The sequence below is a fragment of the Acanthochromis polyacanthus genome, chromosome 15 (genome assembly GCF_021347895.1).
Source record: "Acanthochromis polyacanthus isolate Apoly-LR-REF ecotype Palm Island chromosome 15, KAUST_Apoly_ChrSc, whole genome shotgun sequence".
In the NCBI taxonomy this organism is placed as follows: domain Eukaryota; kingdom Metazoa; phylum Chordata; class Actinopteri; family Pomacentridae; genus Acanthochromis; species Acanthochromis polyacanthus.
This window is the reverse complement of record NC_067127.1, coordinates 33,468,187-33,487,231: the sequence shown is the minus strand read 5'-3', so window position 1 is coordinate 33,487,231 and position 19,045 is coordinate 33,468,187. Positions and strand designations below refer to the sequence as shown.

The window sequence follows — 19,045 nt, the reverse complement described above, 5'->3', positions numbered from 1 at the left end:
TTTCACACCTTTTATTGACAACTCCTTTAAGATGTACAAAACACAATGAAGGTCCAGTTCACTGTACAGGACCTTTGAATAGTCATGAAACCATACTGCCAATGTGCCCCTCTGGCCAGGTACTGCGGTACCTCAACAAAAATACTCCCCTATAAGCCCAATAACATTTTCCCATAGAAAAGTCAAAGACACCTAAATGAAAACAAAAGTAAACATTACAGGCTACACAGGAATGCTAACAGTTTGTGCTAATCATTGGCTCTGATGCTGGTGTCTCATTATCATTGTGTTCTGGGGCATCACCTGCAGGTGTCGTTGGTTCAGGTGAGTGCTGGACTTTCACTTTGAACACATCCAGCTTCTCAGGAAGCAGGTTTTTGTTGAAGAGCACAGACGCCAGGTAGGAGAACAACAAGATGAACCCAATGGCAGATGCCATGGAGATGATCTTAACTGGAGAGTACTGTACATACACACCGTCCTCAAGAGTGCATCCTGGGAAATGTAGGACAACTGGCAGTCCAAGTGTTGGGTCTCCAACTAGCAGTCTTAACCCCAATCCTGCCAGACCACCTAGAATAGCTCCGTAACCGTTGGAGATGTTAAAGAAGAGGACACAGACGAGTTGAGGGAAGAATATGATGTAGGCCCCTTCAGCACCAAGCCTCCAGAAAATGATTACGCTGTTATTCAGACTGGTCAGTGATGTAGCAACCAGACCCACAACAACCACAGCACCACGGACCAACCACAGAATCTCTGTTTCAGATGCCTGAAGAAAAAAAGGCAAAATTAAAGATTAGCTCTAAATGATAGCTCTATTTTCTTCCTACTTAGTTTCTCCATCAAGACACTTTATTCCATTTCTGCTCTCTAACGTCACATCTTAACTGTAGCCTTTATTGTTGTGACAAACATTATTGTACCTGAGGTCTCAAGATGTCCTTGTATATGTTGGAGGTGAAAACAGAAGCTGCAGAAAGCAAAGGTGAGTCAGTTGATGACATTGCGGCGGCCGCCACACATCCGATACCAATGATGGCGACAAACTGTGGCGTAAGGTGCTGCAGGGCGATGGGCAGGATGAGAGCTGCTTCCCCACGTTCATATGGAGATGGAGAACCATAGGAGGTCAGGTTCCAGTCTGAAGCATGGACACGGAAGGACAGATTGAAACATGGTCTTAGTATCAATTTCAATTAATTAGAGATGAGGCAAGGAAGGGCTATAAAGGACTGAACTGAACACAATGCAATAAAATTTCCGGAAGTCTCACTTGATATTCTTTACCAAGATTTGCCACACTCTAAGAAACAAACTGTATTTTCTGTAATTTTCCCATATTTTAAAGATAAAATGAATTTGCATGTCTACTTCAAGGTAGTATTAAGAACTTAACCATCACAGTTAAATTTTTTGGGAAAACTGGATTTTTGGGGGGCATCAAAAGACTGTTTAAATGATTGCAAATGAATTGTATCTGCTGTAGGATCCACCAGCCATTATCAACAGTGGAACGGGACAAGAACAGATTTAACACCTTCACAGACACAGTGGAGGCGAGGCTTGCTTTGATCAGTGGAGCTGAGACACCAAGACATGACAAAGACACTTTCCACATCTGGCTAGATGCAAAGGGACAAATCAACAGGAGAGCACCAGATCAAACTTTAAAGGCTGCCCCTACACAGACTGGTCTAAACCCCCACTCACTATCAGGACCAAATGGCCACCAATACACATTCTGACTGATTCCTGGACCATTGAAGGAGGAGCTCAAGAACCTGTAAAACAACTTCAAAGACATTCCTGACAAGGAACTCTGAACTCAAGTCAGAACCAACAAAGATAATCGTCCCACAATTATGGACAAAACTCCTTTTATGTACATCCATTTCACCGAACAAGTGAACTTTTCAATGACTTCATGATCAATCTACCTCTTGCCTTACTTTTAGTATTTTATTCCTCCCGATTAGTATCAATGTCATAATTTGAACATGTCTGTCAGTCACATATGATCATGTTTGGTATCATTTTAATCAGCTATCTGTCAGTAATGCTCCTAGATAAACCATGTTCACCAAATTTTAATATTTTGGAAAGTTACAGAAAATACCTGAAAATGTAACTCTGTGAGGGACATCAGCCCTCCCTGACGGAGGACATACCAGAGCCCTGCTGAGTTGATGATATGCAAAGGCCCATTTTAAATGACTACATCTGAAAGCACCATTTGAGGAGTTGCTTTTACCATGTAACATCAGGAGTCCACCCGGAGGAGTCTGTTTTACCATGTAGAGCAGTGGCGGCTGGTGGTGAAATTTGTTGGGTGGGCTAACAAATGCATAATACCGATTAAATAGTTAACACAGCTGCAAAAGCAACATCACCTATGATACACACAGTTACATCAATTGCAGGTACACTATACTTTTTTAGTGCTTTACATCAACACTCTCTCTCACTCAGTCACTCACACACACACAGACACACACCACTACAAAACGTGTTCCAACTGCAACGACTGCCCACAGATAGCCTGCTGCAACTGCTGTTATTACAACTGTTTGGCGACATGTAGTGCAAAACACGCCTTCAGTACAAGAGATGACCTCAGCGAAAAGGTGTCACAGTCCTTTAACAGGTCAACATGGGCCTACCTTATTTGAAAAGAAGCTCACATTTACGGCCAATGTGATCCCAGTCTCTTAACTTCCAGCTTTTCCTCCAAAGACATTGAGGAAAATGGACATGAAAGCAAATAATCCACCTCGTTCATGCTAACGCCCGCCATAGCTTAACCTTTTCTCCCTCCTTCCCAACTCTGGCACACATAGCAGTACCGCTGTGTTAGCTCGCTGCTATTGGTCAAAAGTCAGCGGCCTGTGGGCTGACTGAAGTTAGCCCAAATGATCAGTAAATCACGGGGGCGGGACATAACACCTGCCAATCACTTACAAGAACGAAATGAATGAAAGTGGACTGTATCTGCTGGGGCTGTAAAAAAATAAGCCCATTTAGAGATATTCTATGTTTTTCTTTTGACTGATTGGTGCTGTTGCTACCTTTGTTTGTCCCTCAGAACACCATATTTCAAGTGTAATATTAATCCCAGTGTTATGTTGAAATATTGTGTTTTCTTCCTTCCTTTTCCCATCTTTCACATCTCACCATCTTATTTGTTTTGTGTTGCTGTTGTTGGTCTTAATAGGTGTTATTGTTTAATTTAGCTTAATAAATGTACACAAATATAAGTTCAGTGCCCCAATTGTTTTGTTGTTCACATTTTGGTCCCTAACTTGTATAGATTCCAGCTACCTCAATTTTATACATAACCTCTCAAGCTAAATAATTCCCCTTACAATTCCTGAAGCTCTTCTTGACAGCGCAACAAGAAGTGTTTCATATGCTAATTATTATATTTGTTTAATCTAAATACTTGGTCGAATATCAGGTAGACTATATAATAATTCTGTATAAAACCCTTAACCCCATTTAAGCAAACATTCACCCTACTTTAATATTGGTGGAGAAGCATTATTATAATCTTACGGTTATAATTGGCGGAGAAAACCCTTACAAACATATCAAGAAATCCTACAGTTATATTGGTGGAGGATGCATCCGTTTCACAGTTCAGCCCAGCATACAGAGGCTCTTATTACCTGTGGATGAGGCGACAGCCCCAATCAGAATAGGAGGCACCCCAAGCAGAGCAATCAGGAAAGCTGCAACGATGCATGCAAGCTTGGCTGTGGCTGAGGAAGAAGATGACAAGATTCTCTGGTGGACACACTGATATCCCAGAGAGCCCAGAGCCTTGAGAGTAAAACAGATAATTGTGGATTACAGTTAAAACTAAAATGTTGCCTGCTATATGCACCCAAGTATCCAACATTTCAGCTGCTGTATAGCAAATATCTAGTATTAGGTATAAAGTCTCTAGCATAAAAACACAGGTATCTGGAAGGTCCGGTCACTGTGAATCAGTACTCCTGGATATCACTACACCATAAAGACAAGAGAACACTCAATACAACTCTGTAAAAAGGTTACTGATTGATGAAAGTAAAGGGATGGATACAAGGAAATTTCAAGGTGCATAGAGCAACCATTGCCTCTTCTGCACCACTCAAAAAAAGTTTTAGAGGACAATTGCAAATATACAGTCACTGCTAAAAAATGACTTCATTTTAAAGCTCAATTAAAGTTCACCAAAACATGTGGATTCTTCGGTCTGATGACACAACTTCAGCTTTTTGGCCACTATTCTACATGTTATGTGACAAATAACACTGTATCGTTACAAACACACCATCCCCACTGTGAAGCATGGTGGTGGCAGCATCATGATGTGTGGATGCTTCTCAGCAGCAGGCCCTGTAAAGCTTGCAAAGGTAAAATGTATGAGTACAAAGTACAAGGAGACCCCCGAGGACAACCTGATGCAGTCTGCAAGAGAAGTGTGACCTGGGACAAGCATTTTTTCCAGCAAGACAATGACTTAAAGCATGCAGCCAAAGCCTAAATGGTTTAAAGATAATGAGGTAAATTAGAGCCCAGACCTCAATCCAACTGAGAATTTCTGGAGATGAATACTTTTTATAGACACTGTAAGTTTAAAGACATACTGTTTCAGATGATAACCTCTGTATACAGCTAGTCTGATTCTTTGATAAGGAAAAATATTTGGGGATTTATAATTCATCCAAGGATAGACATCAAAACTAAAGCGAAATGTGTGTGACATAGGCCATATGTTTGCTTTATCCTACCCAAAATATGAAGTCATCAATTATTATCCAGGTACTTTCCAGCTGCAGTGAACCAATCCAGGGAGCATGTAAGGTATTGTTCATCAGAGTCTCACTGATGCTCAATGAGGAAGGATTCATCATGACAAAGGGAACACAGATGAACTTCAGAGACAAATTCAAACAAATGTTAGACATGTAAACCTTTAAAGACAGCTTGTGCAGTTTTTGGAGCTTTTCAAACATCATAAAAAGGATGTAAAACTCACCAAGCCAACTAGTATGAGGACAAGCTGTATAACATCTGTGTAGGCCACAGAGTAGAGACCTCCCAACAGTGTGTAGGTGATGGCAACAGCAGCAGAGATCCAGATGCTCACAGTGTAGGACAAATTCAAGATCACACTCATGGTTGCTCCTGCCAAGTATATTAAGTCAAATTTAAACTACATTTACATCCATACAGAGGTAAAGTAACTGTAACTACACAGAAATAAACAGTCAAGCCCTAAATGTTCATACTCCTGGCAAATTTTGAGGGTTTTTTTGATTGGAAAGCACACAGACGTCTTGCAAAAGACAGTAAGATGATGTACAAGAGGCATCATTGTGGAAAAAATTCACTCACCTTTTATTTACATGTCCAAAATTACTCATACTCATATTCAATAATCAATAGAAAAGCCTTTATTGGCTATTACAGCAATCAAACGCTTCCTATAACTGCTGACCAGCTTTTTGAATGTCTCCCCTGGTATTTTTGACCATTCATCTTTTGCAATGAGCTGCAACTCTTTCAGGTTGGAGGATCTCCTTGCCATCACCATGATCTTTAGCTCACTCTATTGGATTTAAGTCAGGACTCTGGCTGAGCCATTCTAAAATGTTAATGTTTTTGTCCACTCACCATTTCTTCAGCACTTTTGCTGTACGTTTTAGGTCGTTGTCACACTGAAATGTTCAGTGGTGCCCTAAGCCAAGTTTCTCTGCAGACTGTCTGATGTTGTTGTTCAGATTCTTGATGTAGTCCTCTTTTTTATGGTGCCATTTACTGTGATTAGGTTCCCTGGTCTACTGGCTGAAAAACACTCCCAAAGCATTAGGTTTCCACCACCATGTTTGACAGTGGGGATGGTGTTCTTAGGGTTGAAGACTTCTCCTTTCTTTATGCCAAATGAAGGCCACATCGTGGTCAAACAACTGCATTTTTGCTTCATCTGACCATAAAACAGAAGACCAGAAGTCTTCTTCTCTGTCCAGATCAGCATTTGCAAAAGGCCAAGTGAGCCTTTGTGTGAATTTCTGGAGAAGCGCTGTGCTCCTTGGTCTAGATCCATGGAACCCAGCAGTGTGCAGTGTCTGGTGAACTGTCTACCTTCAGACTTTGCCACCAGCAGGGCCCCACATTCTCCAGGATGGCTTTAATGGAGATCCTTGGATTCTTTTTCACCTCTCTCACTATCCTCCTGGCCATCACAGGTGTCACTTCTGAAGTCTGACCATGTCCTCTGAGATTTTCCACAGTGTGGAATGTCTTGTACTTTTAATAATACTTTGCACTGTAACCACTGGAACTTGAAAACGTTTAGATATGATCTTGTAGCCCTTTCCTGACTTGTGAACAGCCACAATGCTCAGCCACAGGTCATCAGTGAGCTTGTTTGTCTTAGCCATGACTGTCCAACTGCAGAGAGCTACTGTTTTTCACCTGTTGAGTTGATGAAAACAGCTGTTCTCAATTAATCAGGGTAATTAAGATGCTTTAGAACAGCTTGGACTATTTGGAATGATATACAGTGGTATGCAAAAGTTTGGGCAAACCTGATAATTTTCAAGATTTTCCTTTATAAATCACTGGTTGTTCAGATCAGCAATTTCAGTTAAATATATCATATAGCAGACGAACACAGTGATGTTTGAGAAGTGAAATGAAGTTCATAGGATTTACAGAAAGTGTGCAATAATTATTTAAAAAAAACACTGTAGAACCTTGGATTGTCCCATAGACTGTGACTTTTGCAATGGGTGAAATGAATAATTTTGGACGTCCCACTTTTTGTTCAAATGTAAACAAAAGCTGAGAAATATTTTTTTCCACAATGATGCCTCTTGTCCATTGTTTTATTATCTTTTGGGAGAAGCCTGTATCAGTACCTATCAACAACAAAAAAACCTTGATGGTTGAATACAAGTAACCTTCAGCAAAAATTTACTAGGGGTATGAAAAATTTGGGCTTAACTGTATATAGTGAGAACAATATGTACCTAGACCAACTAGTGTTGAGGTCACCGAGGTCACATCAGTGAGAAATGAAACCAGACACAGGACAGCTGTTAGTCCTTTTCCGTATTTGATCTGGAAAGGGTCAAGCATCGTCATATATTTTCTGTCTCTCATTGGTTTGGCAAACATCAGGCCACCTCCAAGCAAAACAAGACAGAATATCACAATTAGAAAAAAATCAAGTGATGGCAAAACTGCACAAACAGTAAAAAGAAAAATGACATGCAAGGCTTAAACATAAAATGTAACAATTGGATGCAAGTTTATATTTTTTCATTTGGGCAGCCCTTCTCTACTTCTTGGATTCTTTCCCTCTGATTGGGTTTTTTTTTTATATTTCCTGGACTTTTCATTTGAATTTCCATGGACCTCCAGCCACCATTTTTTATTCCCTGCCCATCTGTTTGTCACTTTGTTGATCAGGTTTTAGTAAAGTTTCTTTGTTACTTTCACCTGCCTCCTGAGTGTATCTGTACTTGTTTCCAGTTCATTATCCACACAGTTACACATTCTCTATTTCACTGACATATAACTTTAAATACATATTTTGCATAATTATTAATGCAAATGTAAATTCATGATGCTCTACATTGTTCTTAAAGTTGACTGAGCTGAGTTTCATTCATCTAAAATCATAAGCAAGTTAATTTTTCATTCTTGTCTAATACAACAGTTCTCAAAATGTTTCTCTTCTGAAACTGAAAATGTTCACACTTGCTTTTAGTTTTCACCTGATAAATCAGATTCATTCAGTGCAGTTTCACTCCATATTTCACCCTTCATCATTCAAACATCCCCCACAGTGGCTCTCTGTTCCCCAGTTTGGGAACCACTAGTCTAACACACAGTTAATGATTGACTATAGTTGTTTTTCATTGAACATGCAAATTTGAAGTACCCTGTCAGGCGTATTTTAAACCCTTACCAAGAATGAAAGATGTACTGTAGGCTGACAACAAAATCAGTGCCCAGGTCAGTCCCATAGACGGTGTGTACATCATTTCAGTTATGCCAACGATGAAGCCTCCTCCAACCCACGTAGCTACGACATGGATTAACACACAAACATCAGGTTATTTAATAGACAAATACCAGCTATCTGACAGAAGATGAAGGGTTGGGTTCTCGTACATGGATGATTTAACCTGTTTAAGAACATGCAACATGAAGGCATAGTATCAACAGGACATTTTTTGAAGGAATACAGCTTCTGTTTTTTGAGAAATCCTGCTACATGTACACATAAATATATTTATATACATCCACTTTATTTTTGAAAAGGCAGTATATCTCACAAAGTCTGAAGAGTTATTTCTAACATCTCTGAGATTTCCCTTTGAAAGTGTAGTGCACTTCACAGGATCCCGGTGACTCCTTGTTAATACCATGTGTTTTTGTATGATATGGAATTAGGAACGTTTAAATGCCGACTTCAATAGAGCTCCTCGCTAAGCTTTGTTACTAGGTATGGACTCATATCTTTTAAGTGAACCCAAGCATACAGACGGTTTGACCATCAATACGTTTCTGAGACAGAAAGAGGAACTGTTTTTTGGCTCACTAGGGGCTTCTGATTTGAAAAGCCCAAATCCATGAACTTCCTTCCCTTAGCCTTGTTGGAATCTTTTTCCTTTTGAAAGAAAAACAACATGCCAGCGCCATAAATCTTTAAACTGCCGTTACCTGGGAGAGATTCTTATTTAGAAGCTTAATCCAACATATATGGAGCCATGAAACACTCTATGGTTGATAGATGTTAGTCTAGGATTGTTCGAACATGTTAGAATGTGTTAGAATTTGATTTTTTTTTAAAACAGCTGTTAAAACCTGTTAGAATAGGTTAGAACCTGTTAAAACCAGTTAGAACATGTTAGCCAGACATGTCCTGCTGATTGAGCACACTGTAACATTATAAATTTCTGATTGAGGCAGCCATGTTTGCAGTCCACTATGAATCAACCAATCAGCCAATCATCTGTCTGTCACTGGCTGCTATGGTGATTCCCGCCTTTATGATTGAAAGAGGAGGCAGGCAGGTAGGTGCAGAGAGGAGAAGACATTCAGACTAATGTACTATTTGCACGGGATTAGTATTACCTGGGGATCTCCGGTAACTTGTGAATTACTGTGTTTCTTGCATTGCATTCGCACGGGATAAGCAAGGTTTGTATTTTACTCAAATTTAGTGACATTGCAGCCTGGATATGATATCAAATCTGTGCACATTGCAACATCCGCTGTTGTCATGCTGTTAATGTGGTATGTAGTCGTCATGGCAACAGTATACGTCAAAGCAGCAACCTGACTTGAGAACAGTGGGCAGCGTTGACGGGATAACAGGCTGTCAGGGCTTTTGTATTAAGCCTGTTGAAAGATAGGCCTAGAAAAAGTTTCTTATCACATGCTGCTATGCATGTCATCCATCTCAATATCCTCCCAAATTTCCCTCTTCTTGTTGATCTGATTTCGCCATTTCTGACAAACCTCCATAGGCCTGTTGTGTATATGCCTACTCCTGCATTTGCACCTAACATGCTGTCAGTTATTTCCACCATAATTCAATTCAACCTGGAAAGAAATAGAAAAAGGCATGCAGAAGAAAACAAACAAACAAAAAACTAAAATACTCCCCAATCACTGAAATGCAGATTCGCACAGGGACTAGTATTATCACAGGACGTTGGAGTTTGCGAAATATGGTAATTTGCAGCAGAATTTACACGGTGCGAATAGGGCTTTAATACTAATCCCGTGCAAATAGCACTTTAAGCCCTGTTCGCAGTATTACCTCGGGACCTCTGGTGATTTGTAACAACTGCAGAGGATGTCGGTGATCTTAATCCCATGCGAATGTGCCATGTCTGTAATTACCCACCATAATACCTACCTGCTCGTGCCACCCCTGGACCTACCTGCACAAACCTGTCCTCTGTCTCCCTCTCTCTTGTAAGATGGCGCTGTGCGAGCAGCAGCTGGTTACGGGAGCTCTCAACCCTTTTTTCTTACTTTTCGTTTTTTCTATTGTAAATAGGCACTTTTTCCTATTTTTCCTTAAAGTGGGTGAAGCTTTGTGCAATCGTGCATATAGGAAACCCACTTTTATCACACTTTTATTCGGAGTTGTGCTGTTTTTTGCACTTTTTGGACTTGCTTCAGGTGAGCCCTCTGGGCACAGCGGCGGCCGCTCTGAGGAACAAAGACGCTACACACTGAGACCCTTCTCGGCCTCCGCAGCTCATCCTTTCTCTACACGGAGAGGCCCCATGTCCCCGCGGAGATACGGAGGAAAAGAAGAGGCTGCAGAGGAGGACGGCGAAAGCGCAGGACTTACTTTCCCTCTATCATCATGGGGAACGTCCTCTCCATCACCAACAAGGTAGAGGAGCTGGCCACGCTGACGCGGCTGAAGGAGCATCGTGAGTGTAGCCTCATGTGTTTCACGGAGACGTGGCTGAATGGACATACACCGGACTCTGTGGTTTCCCTGAACGGTTTTACACTCGCGCGCGCGGACCGGAACGCGGTGGGAAGCGGCAAAAAGTCTGGGGGAGGACTGGCTGTGTACGTGAATGAGCGGTGGTGTAACCCAGCAAACGTGCATGTGAAGGAACAGCTGTGCACGCGGGACTTGGAGATGCTTACGGTGGCGCTGCGGCCGTATTATCTACTGAGGGAGTTCTCGCACGTGATTGTGTTTTGCGTGTACATCCCACCATCAGCTCATGCAGGGACAGCGTGTGAAAGACTCCACAGTGCCGTAAGCGAAGCCCAGAGCCGCCATCCCCGGGCGCTCGTCCTGATCAGCGGAGACTTCAACCACGCCTCCCTCTGCCTTTCTCCCAACTTTCACACAGTATGTCACGTGTCACACGCGGGGCGACAAGACACTGGACTGACTGTATGTGAATGTGAAAGGCGCCTACACCGCTGCCCCCCTCCCCCCACTGGGCCGCTCGGACCACAACCTGGTTCATCTGCTCCCCCACTACGCACCCAAGGTGAGAAGAGGACCTGTGCAGAAGAGAACTGTGAAGGCATGGACAGATGAGGCCAGTGAGAGACTCAGAGACTGTTTCCAGACCACAGACTGGAGCGTGCTCTACAGTCCTCATGGAGACGACATCGATGGCCTCACGCATTGCATCACAGATTACATCAACTTCTGCGTGGACAGCACTGTGCCAACTCGGACGGTACGGTGCTTCTCCAACAACCACCCCTGGGTCACCCCTGAGCTCAAAGCCCTCCTGAACCAGAAGAAACGGGCTTTCATCTCAGGGGACAGAGAGGAGCAGAAGAGAGTGCAGCGTGAGCTCCAGTGGCGGATCAGAAGGGCCAAGAAGGACTATGGGAAGAGGCTGGAGGAGAAGCTGGTTCAGAACAACGCGCGGGACGTGTGGAGAGGACTTAAGAACATTTCTGGACATGGACAGAGTGCCAGAGGGACAGCTGATGGAGACCAGCGCAGGGCGGACGAGCTGAACTGTTACTTTAACAGATTTGACTCTCCCCCCACCCCCTCTGCCCCCTTTCCTGCTCCCCCCTCTTCACACATCCCCAGCCCAGCAGACCCTCCCCTTCCTGCGACACCTTCACCGGCCCCCAACTCACCCACACGAACTACTCCCACCCCCTGCAGCCCACCTCACTCCCCCCCTCACTCCCCCCAACATGGGGGTAGAAGACGCCGTCATCTACCTGCTGCAGCGAGCGCTCACTCACCTGGAGAGCGCCGGCAGCGCTGTGAGAGTCATGTTCTTTGACTTCTCCAGCGCCTTCAACACCATCAGGCCGGCGCTGCTGCGGGGGAAGCTGGTGGACGCGGGAGTTGATGGACATCTCGCTGCCTGGACCACTGACTACCTCACTGACCGTCCACAGTACGTGCGGCTGCGTGGCTGTGAGTCAGAGGTGGTAGTCTGCAGCACGGGGGCGCCCCAGGGCACCGTCCTCTCGGCCTTCCTCTTCACCATCTACACCTCGGACTTCACCTACAACACGGACAGCTGCCATCTCCAGAAGTTCTCTGATGACTCCGCCATTGTGGGCCGTGTGTCTGAGGGGAACGAGCTGGAGTATCGGTCGGTCATCATGGACTTTGTGGACTGGTGTGAGCGCAACTATCTGTGCCTCAACACCAGTAAGACGAAGGAGATGGTGGTCAACTTCAGGAGAAGGACACTCCCACATCCACCAGTGAACATCCAGGGGCAGGACATTGAAACAGTGGACAGTTTCAAGTACCTGGGTGTTCACCTCAACAATAAACTGGACTGGTCCCACAACACCGATGCTCTGTACAAGAAGGGCCAGAGTCGCCTCCACCTTCTGAGGAGGCTGAGGTCTTTCGGAGTGTGCAGACCTCTACTAAGGACTTTCTACGACACTGTGGTAGCCTCTGCTTTCCTCTACGCTGTCGTCTGCTGGGCCCCGGGCAGCACAGAGCGGGACATGAAGAGACTGAACAAGCTGACCAAGAGGGCCAGCTCCGTCCTGGGCTGCCCACTGGACTCTGTGATGGATGTGGGTGAGAGGAGGATGTTGACCAAGCTCTCATCCATCATGGACAACAGCTCCCACCCACTGCACCGGACTGTAGTGGAGCTGAGCAGCTCCGTTAGCACAAGACTCAGACACCCTCAGTGCAAGAAGGAGCGCTACCGCAGGTCCTTCATCCCCACTGCCATCAGACTGTATAACACTACTGTGTAGTTGTTATTATGTGCAATATTTATTATCTTGTTCTTGCACTTTCGTGACTTTTGCACTCCTGTTTTTTGTTTTTGTTTCTAAGAGCCCTGTAATGTTAAATTTCTCCTTTGTGAGATTAATAAAGTCTATCTTATCTTATCTTATCTTACACCCCTGCATTCTCTGCTTCCTTGGATTCCTTCTGCCACATGTCGATCCACTCAACCATTCCCTCCTGCCCTTCCAGACACCACACACAGCCATGCCACCACCACCAGCCACACGCCAAGAGCACACCAGCAGATTCCCCCCGAACACGCCAATTCCCCCCCATCTGGAAAAACCCTGGCATCTACACCCAGGTTCCCCCTGCCCCCTCCAGAACTCCCTCAGTTTAAGGTCCTATCCTTCACTGAAACAGACTGTAGTTATTTATTGCTCAGATTAACTTCCTGTGTGGACTCTTTTTCCTTTTTATTTAGTATTCCTTGCCTAGTGTTGAGCTTTGTACTAGCGTTACTCTTGTTTCTGCCTTCGAGTTACTCTCAGATTAGTATAGTGTTTGTCACTTGTATCTTAATTATCTGTTCATTTTCAAGACCTTCTGTGAGTTTATTAATATTTTTAAATTATTATCTGTGTAGTATTTTCCGCCTGCCCACTAGAGAAATCATTGTTCCTCAGCCGTTCTAAGCAGATCGAGCTAACTTCATTGCTACTTCCGATTGTAGTCTTCTGGTAGCCATTTGTAGTCCTGTTTGTTACTATGTCCTGTTTCTGTAAACAAACTCTTAAATATAAACTATTAAATATATAAATTATTCACCACTCTTGTCAATCTCATTTCCTGCATTTGAGCCTCCCTAGAAAAGAGACAAAATCTATGCTCTGAGATGATTTATGACAAAACCATAAGCCCAACAGCAATGAGACTCACACTGGGCACAAGAGGACAAAAATTTTGATGTTTTTATGTAGAAATTGTTCAAGTAGCATACAAATTATAAGGAAGAGACCAAATTAACTTCACTGTTTTTCCAGAAAAATTCTGGTAAAAATTTAGAGTGGGTGACATCACACGACATGTGACCCACTGCAGCTGAATGAAAACACAGATTTAAAAAAAAAAAAGGAACCTGGGACTGTGTAAAAACTGTAAAAGATATCAAAACATGGGGTCAGATGGATAACACCAAAAGCCTTGTGGTGGCAGCAGTCACATAATGTCCTTCAAGCAAGTCAAATAACAAATTGACAAGGGCGTCAGTTTGTTTTTAAAAGTGGGGGGGATGGAGACTTGCAAAAGTGACTTTTGAGACGTGCTTGGGATGATGACTGTAACTGATGTTGCTTTTGCTATGCTACTATAAAATGCTGAAGAGTTATTTCATGTTTTAAGTAATTGTCATGTATTGAATAAAACCCGCTTGAAGCTGCGCCGAACTTTTACATGAATTACAAACCCCTAACGATGCTGAACTTCATGTTGAAATCAGCATGTCAAATAGACCACCGACATCTCAACAGGATTTACAGCTCAGGGACAGCACATAAACCAACCACTCAACTCTCTTCATCGCAAATAAGATAAAGGTTAAGCCATTTTGAATACAAAAGAATAAACCAGGGGTCACTGAGGACCATAGCTGGAGTAACATCGGAGCACAAGCTGTTACCATGACAACCCATTCAAACCGCATCGTATATCTGTGACCGGGAGAATATTGACTTTAAGCCTAACCAGCCATTCCCACTCAAATCAAACAGTTTTAGTACAAAGCTACTCAAGGAGTAAAAGGAAAAATTACAACAACACAGATAGCCAGCTCTCCAAAAAAAGCCACCACGATAAATCTGTCCCATGACTCAAACTCAACTCAAACTGTAGCAAAAACCCAGTAAATAAGCAGCGGAAGAAGAAAATATCACAATATGAAGCCTTATTTTATTACCTTTCTTGTTTGTAGACTGGAAACATTTATTATCATAATTATTTTCTTGATTAATTCAAGTGAAATTCCGTCATGGATGGATAATCCCGGTCATGACCTCCTCTTCTTCTGTGGTGTTTCTTGGAAGAGTTCGATTTTGCTACGTTGCATATTGGGCCTCCTAAACAACCGGCGTGCGGCCATTCATTCTTTTGCCTTCTTTCATTAATAAAATCTCAGCAAATACCCAATGAACATGTCAAAAAGAAAAGCAACCGACATCAGAGCTTTTTTCACAACGCAGAAATGCAACGCAAGTGCCATCTAACAGCAATAGCACTGATATTTGTACAGTTACTGTACAATAACTCCATGAATATAGCTGAGTATACATTCTGGTTTAGCTAGCAGGACCAATTTGACTACCATTACCAGGGTTAGATCTTAACACTAGCCCGCTAGCCCGTGGCTAGTGCAGATATCCACGGGTTAGTGCAAAATCTCTGCTACTAGCCCGTGTTGGCTAGTGCAAAACTTTTTAAGTTCACTCTATTTCTATTGTAATGTATTGTTGATGTCATTGTTCATTGACACAGGTAACTGTGTTGCACCATGATAAGTGCTTAACTTGCCACAAGATGGGACCACTATACAGAATCTGTAACTTAGGGTAGATGGCAGGGCAGTAAGGTGGGGTGATGTCAGCCGTGTTTGAAAAGTTTGTTTGAAATGTGAGTGAGGAGATTTGCAGTGAATTTGCAAGATAGCATAGCTTTTAATGGGCTTATCCAGATGGCCAGTGATTCTGAGCGCAGGGAGCATAACCTGGTGAGCATGGAGAGTCAAGAAGTCTCAAAATCTGTTAGTTTTTTAGAATTGAAATACATGTGACTTTCAGATTGAGAAACAGGTGTTCCTTAGTGCTGTGTCAGTTAGTTATGAGCATAGTAGGGCTGGCCCAAATAGTGGTTTCTGGCCTCCGAATATTCGGGCCCTATTAAAGACTAATATCCGAATATTCCGACGGGGGGGCTTCAAGTAACGGGCTAGTGCAACATTCTGCGGGCTAGTGCATTTTCCAAGCTACGAGCCCGGGTGGCTAGTGCAGAAAAAAGTTAAGATCTAACCCTGATTACTGTCGTCAACAACTTTAGTTAATAAATGACAACTGAAACATTTTGGCCTTATGAGCCATTTTATCAAAACTCTGTCCATCCATACAGCCACGTTCTGGCTTTCACTGAGGCAAATTAAAACAATCTGGTAATCCTTAATAATCACCACTAGATGTCCTCAAATATCTTTAGACTCAACACGCTAACATACCAAATATAAACATTTTTTTTTGCCATGGTTAAAATGCTCTGGCACCATTAAAGAAATATATTAAAATGGTAACCTTACCATTGACACAAGTACAGACATTATTGAACATTCAAGGCACGTGAAACACAGAAAACCATCAATCTCAGGTGTGTTTTTCCATTATTTTATTTGTCTAGAAGCAGAGTTCAACAGAAATAAAGAGCTGCCAGAGCAGGTGACTTCATACAAAGAGTAGCTTCTTTAGTTTCAGTAGCACCACGTGGTGCTAACCCAGGGACGATAATTATTAGTGATAATTAACGTCAGCTCTGCTCCATCCCGACTGAGGTACTGCTAAGATAAGGCCGAACAGCTTCAAAATGTTGTTCCAAAAGTGCTGAAATTCATCTGGCATCCCATATTCTAACTGGATTTGGTATTATTATATCAGAAATAATGCACATTTTCCTGACAGAGCATTTCACTCATGGCAAATTGTACCATTCGTAAATTTGGTATGATAGTGTGTTCAGTGTAGTTATTCAAAGACATCCACTCGTCAAAACAAAACAACCGCCCCCACTTGCATATATTTATTAAATATGATAATCACAGGGTTAACCCTGCAACAAGCAAACAAGTTTTCAAACTCACCACAACCATTGTCAGATGGAAATGCACACCCTGGGTCAGAGCTTTCACTTGGCACAGGCGCAAATTTAGCATCTGCACGTTTTTATTAACCTCACGGAGGTGTGCTGCATGTCTGTGCAACTCTCGGCCGAGTGCGGATGGTGCGTTCAGAGCGTCGGAATTTTCTATACTGCTGAAAATAACTGGGGTTACAACGGCTTACATGTGAAGAATTTGAATGTGGTGGAGACAAAATGACCCCTGACAAGAAGTGTGTGTGTGGGGGGGGGACATCCCCACCGTACCCCCCTAAACTAACGCCTATGGACTCACTTAATATGTGACTTACAATATTAGTTCTGTTAAGTCTTCTGTTTTTACTTCTTTTCTAAGCTTTGTCTTAAGTATTGGGACTGTATTCACAGATTTCACTTAAAAACGGCATATTTAATTGCATTTAGAAAGTGTTTGGCCATCTGTGTTCTTTTTCTAGTTTAAGTATTCAACACGTTGAACGAAAATAAGTTTAAAGCTTTTGTCCTATTTGGACAAGAAAATTACATTTATTAGTGGTTGTAAAATCTCGTCTTTGTTTGGTCACTGACGTTTGATTTACCACAACAAAAAACTTGAAGGTTATCCTTGTTTTCAGATACCTCATCCCTGCTAATAAACTGCAGCTACCTGTTAAACATAAGTCATATTTTGGAGACTTTAATTCTGTAGTGTTTTTCTTCAAATGCTGTCTGTTTTTTTAAAGACATTGCGTAATATTAAAAAAAATTAGATATTTTTCTTTTCCATTTATCTCTCTGTTGTCAGCAGTTTGTTCCTCACCCGTCATTGTGAAGATCCCAACCACAAAGTTGATGCCCCGATTTCCCAGCAGGGCCATCTCCATTCCAGTGGCTGCATTTTTCTTCTGCACCCTTTTGGACTTGAAAGAAGCCCAGATGCCGGTGCCAAGGACCAGCAGGTAGAAAAACACCATCGCTACCACACCTGGGATATTCACAGCCATCATGGACAGGCTGATTTGCAGTCGGTGCTCTGCTCCACACTGACTGATGTGTGAACGGCTGAATGACTGAGTGAGAAACTAAAACTGGAAGAGCAATAAACTCTTTTACATTGAAAGACATATCTGCCCTCTGGTGAAACCAGTTGGTTTAGTGACTATACATCTTCCTGACTACTGAGAAAGGCTCACTCATTGTCAGATCCGTTAAACTTTACTGTAGTTTATTTCTCACATGGTTGGCATTGCATGCAACACTTTATTTTGTGATGTCTGATGTTTCAATAAACTCCTGGTTTCAGAGAAAAAATGCCACCTTAGCTACATTCTTGATAAATCTAAATTTAAAATCACAAAACTCTCAGTCTCTTATGTTAGAAGAGCAGACATCTGTTTCTGGATTCTTGTGTGCGATATGGTGGAGAAAGTTAATTTCCAATTCCTGAGCGTATAGTGTACATCTTTCAGGACCTCACCTGGACTTTTAGCACCACCTCATAGCATCTAATAACACTAGAAAAGCACTCAGAGAGCACAGTATTCCATCAAGGCTGCTCAGTGGTATCATTTCCGATGGCTGAAATCTTTAAAAAATTGTGGATCCAGATTATCAGCTGCATCACTGTCAAAATCTAATCAATTGGTCCTTGTGCCATTTCTGACCTTCCTTGAATATTTCATCCAAATCTGTTAATCCGTTTCTGAGTAATGTTGCTAACAGACAGACAGACAAAACAACGCCGATCATCACATAGAGTTGTGGTCAAACATTTACATACACTTGTAAAGAATATAATGTCATGGCTCTCTTGAGTTTCCAGTTATTTCTACAACTCTGATTTGTCTCTGATAGAGTGATTGGAACGGATACAGCCATGGCCATAAGTTTGGACACAAGTACCATGACGCTTGTGAATCTTAGAAAATACCACAAAATTGTCACTTACAATACAGTACACAACTCCTGAGAACTATATTAAGTTTCATATTTAAAAAAAAACATCAAAAGAGTTTGGTGTCATTTTGTTATTCTTACCAAATTCGGTTGTGAAAGTACTGCATTTTTTTGTTATTTTCTTCTAATATTATGTTTTGGGAACAAAGTTGTTCCAATTGTTGGAATTTATTGATAATATTATATCCCTTGTTGATTTGTTGACTAATTAAACTGGTGCTGTCGAAAATATTAGTTCTGTTCTGTCATAGACATCAAAACAGACATAGTAAGTCATGCTGTGTCCAAACTTATGGCCATGGCTGTACGTCTTTGCCACAAAAAACATTCATGAAGTTTGGTGCTGACCAAACTTCATGAATGAACCAACAGCTGTTAGGTCAATGTCACTACTCTGTGCTGATAAAACCTGTTTCACTCTACACTTCTGAGTATAAAATATAACATGAATGCAGGACTTTGAACATATTT

General features: G+C 42.2%; 1 protein-coding gene across 1 annotated transcript; it reads right to left on the bottom strand.

Moving 5' to 3' along the window:
* Positions 1 to 72: 72 nt before the first annotated feature.
* Positions 73 to 17,622, bottom strand: LOC127537472 (high-affinity choline transporter 1-like). The gene is made up of 8 exons (XM_051959752.1): positions 17,439 to 17,622; positions 7,967 to 8,083; positions 7,023 to 7,178; positions 5,027 to 5,175; positions 4,779 to 4,922; positions 3,669 to 3,822; positions 927 to 1,144; positions 73 to 772 (listed from the first exon to the last, which is right to left on the bottom strand). Exons 1-8 carry the CDS (start codon positions 17,620 to 17,622, stop codon positions 236 to 238), a joined length of 1,659 nt encoding a protein of 552 aa, XP_051815712.1. The 3' UTR covers positions 73 to 235.
* Between the last annotated feature and the right edge of the window lie 1,423 nt (positions 17,623 to 19,045).

What these genes read in the sequence shown, in the direction of transcription:
- LOC127537472 (XM_051959752.1), bottom strand. Translation starts at nt 17,622, where the DNA reads ATGGCTGTGAATATCCCAGGTGTGGTAGCGATGGTGTTTTTCTACCTG. An exon ending in TCCTCATACTAGTTGGCTTG is followed by an intron (nt 4,923 to 5,026) that starts GTGAGTTTTACA and finishes TTGTCTCTGAAG; the next exon opens with TTCATCTGTGTTCCCTTTGT. An exon ending in TTGATGACTTCATATTTTGG is followed by an intron (nt 3,823 to 4,778) that starts GTAGGATAAAGC and finishes TTTACTCTCAAG; the next exon opens with GCTCTGGGCTCTCTGGGATA.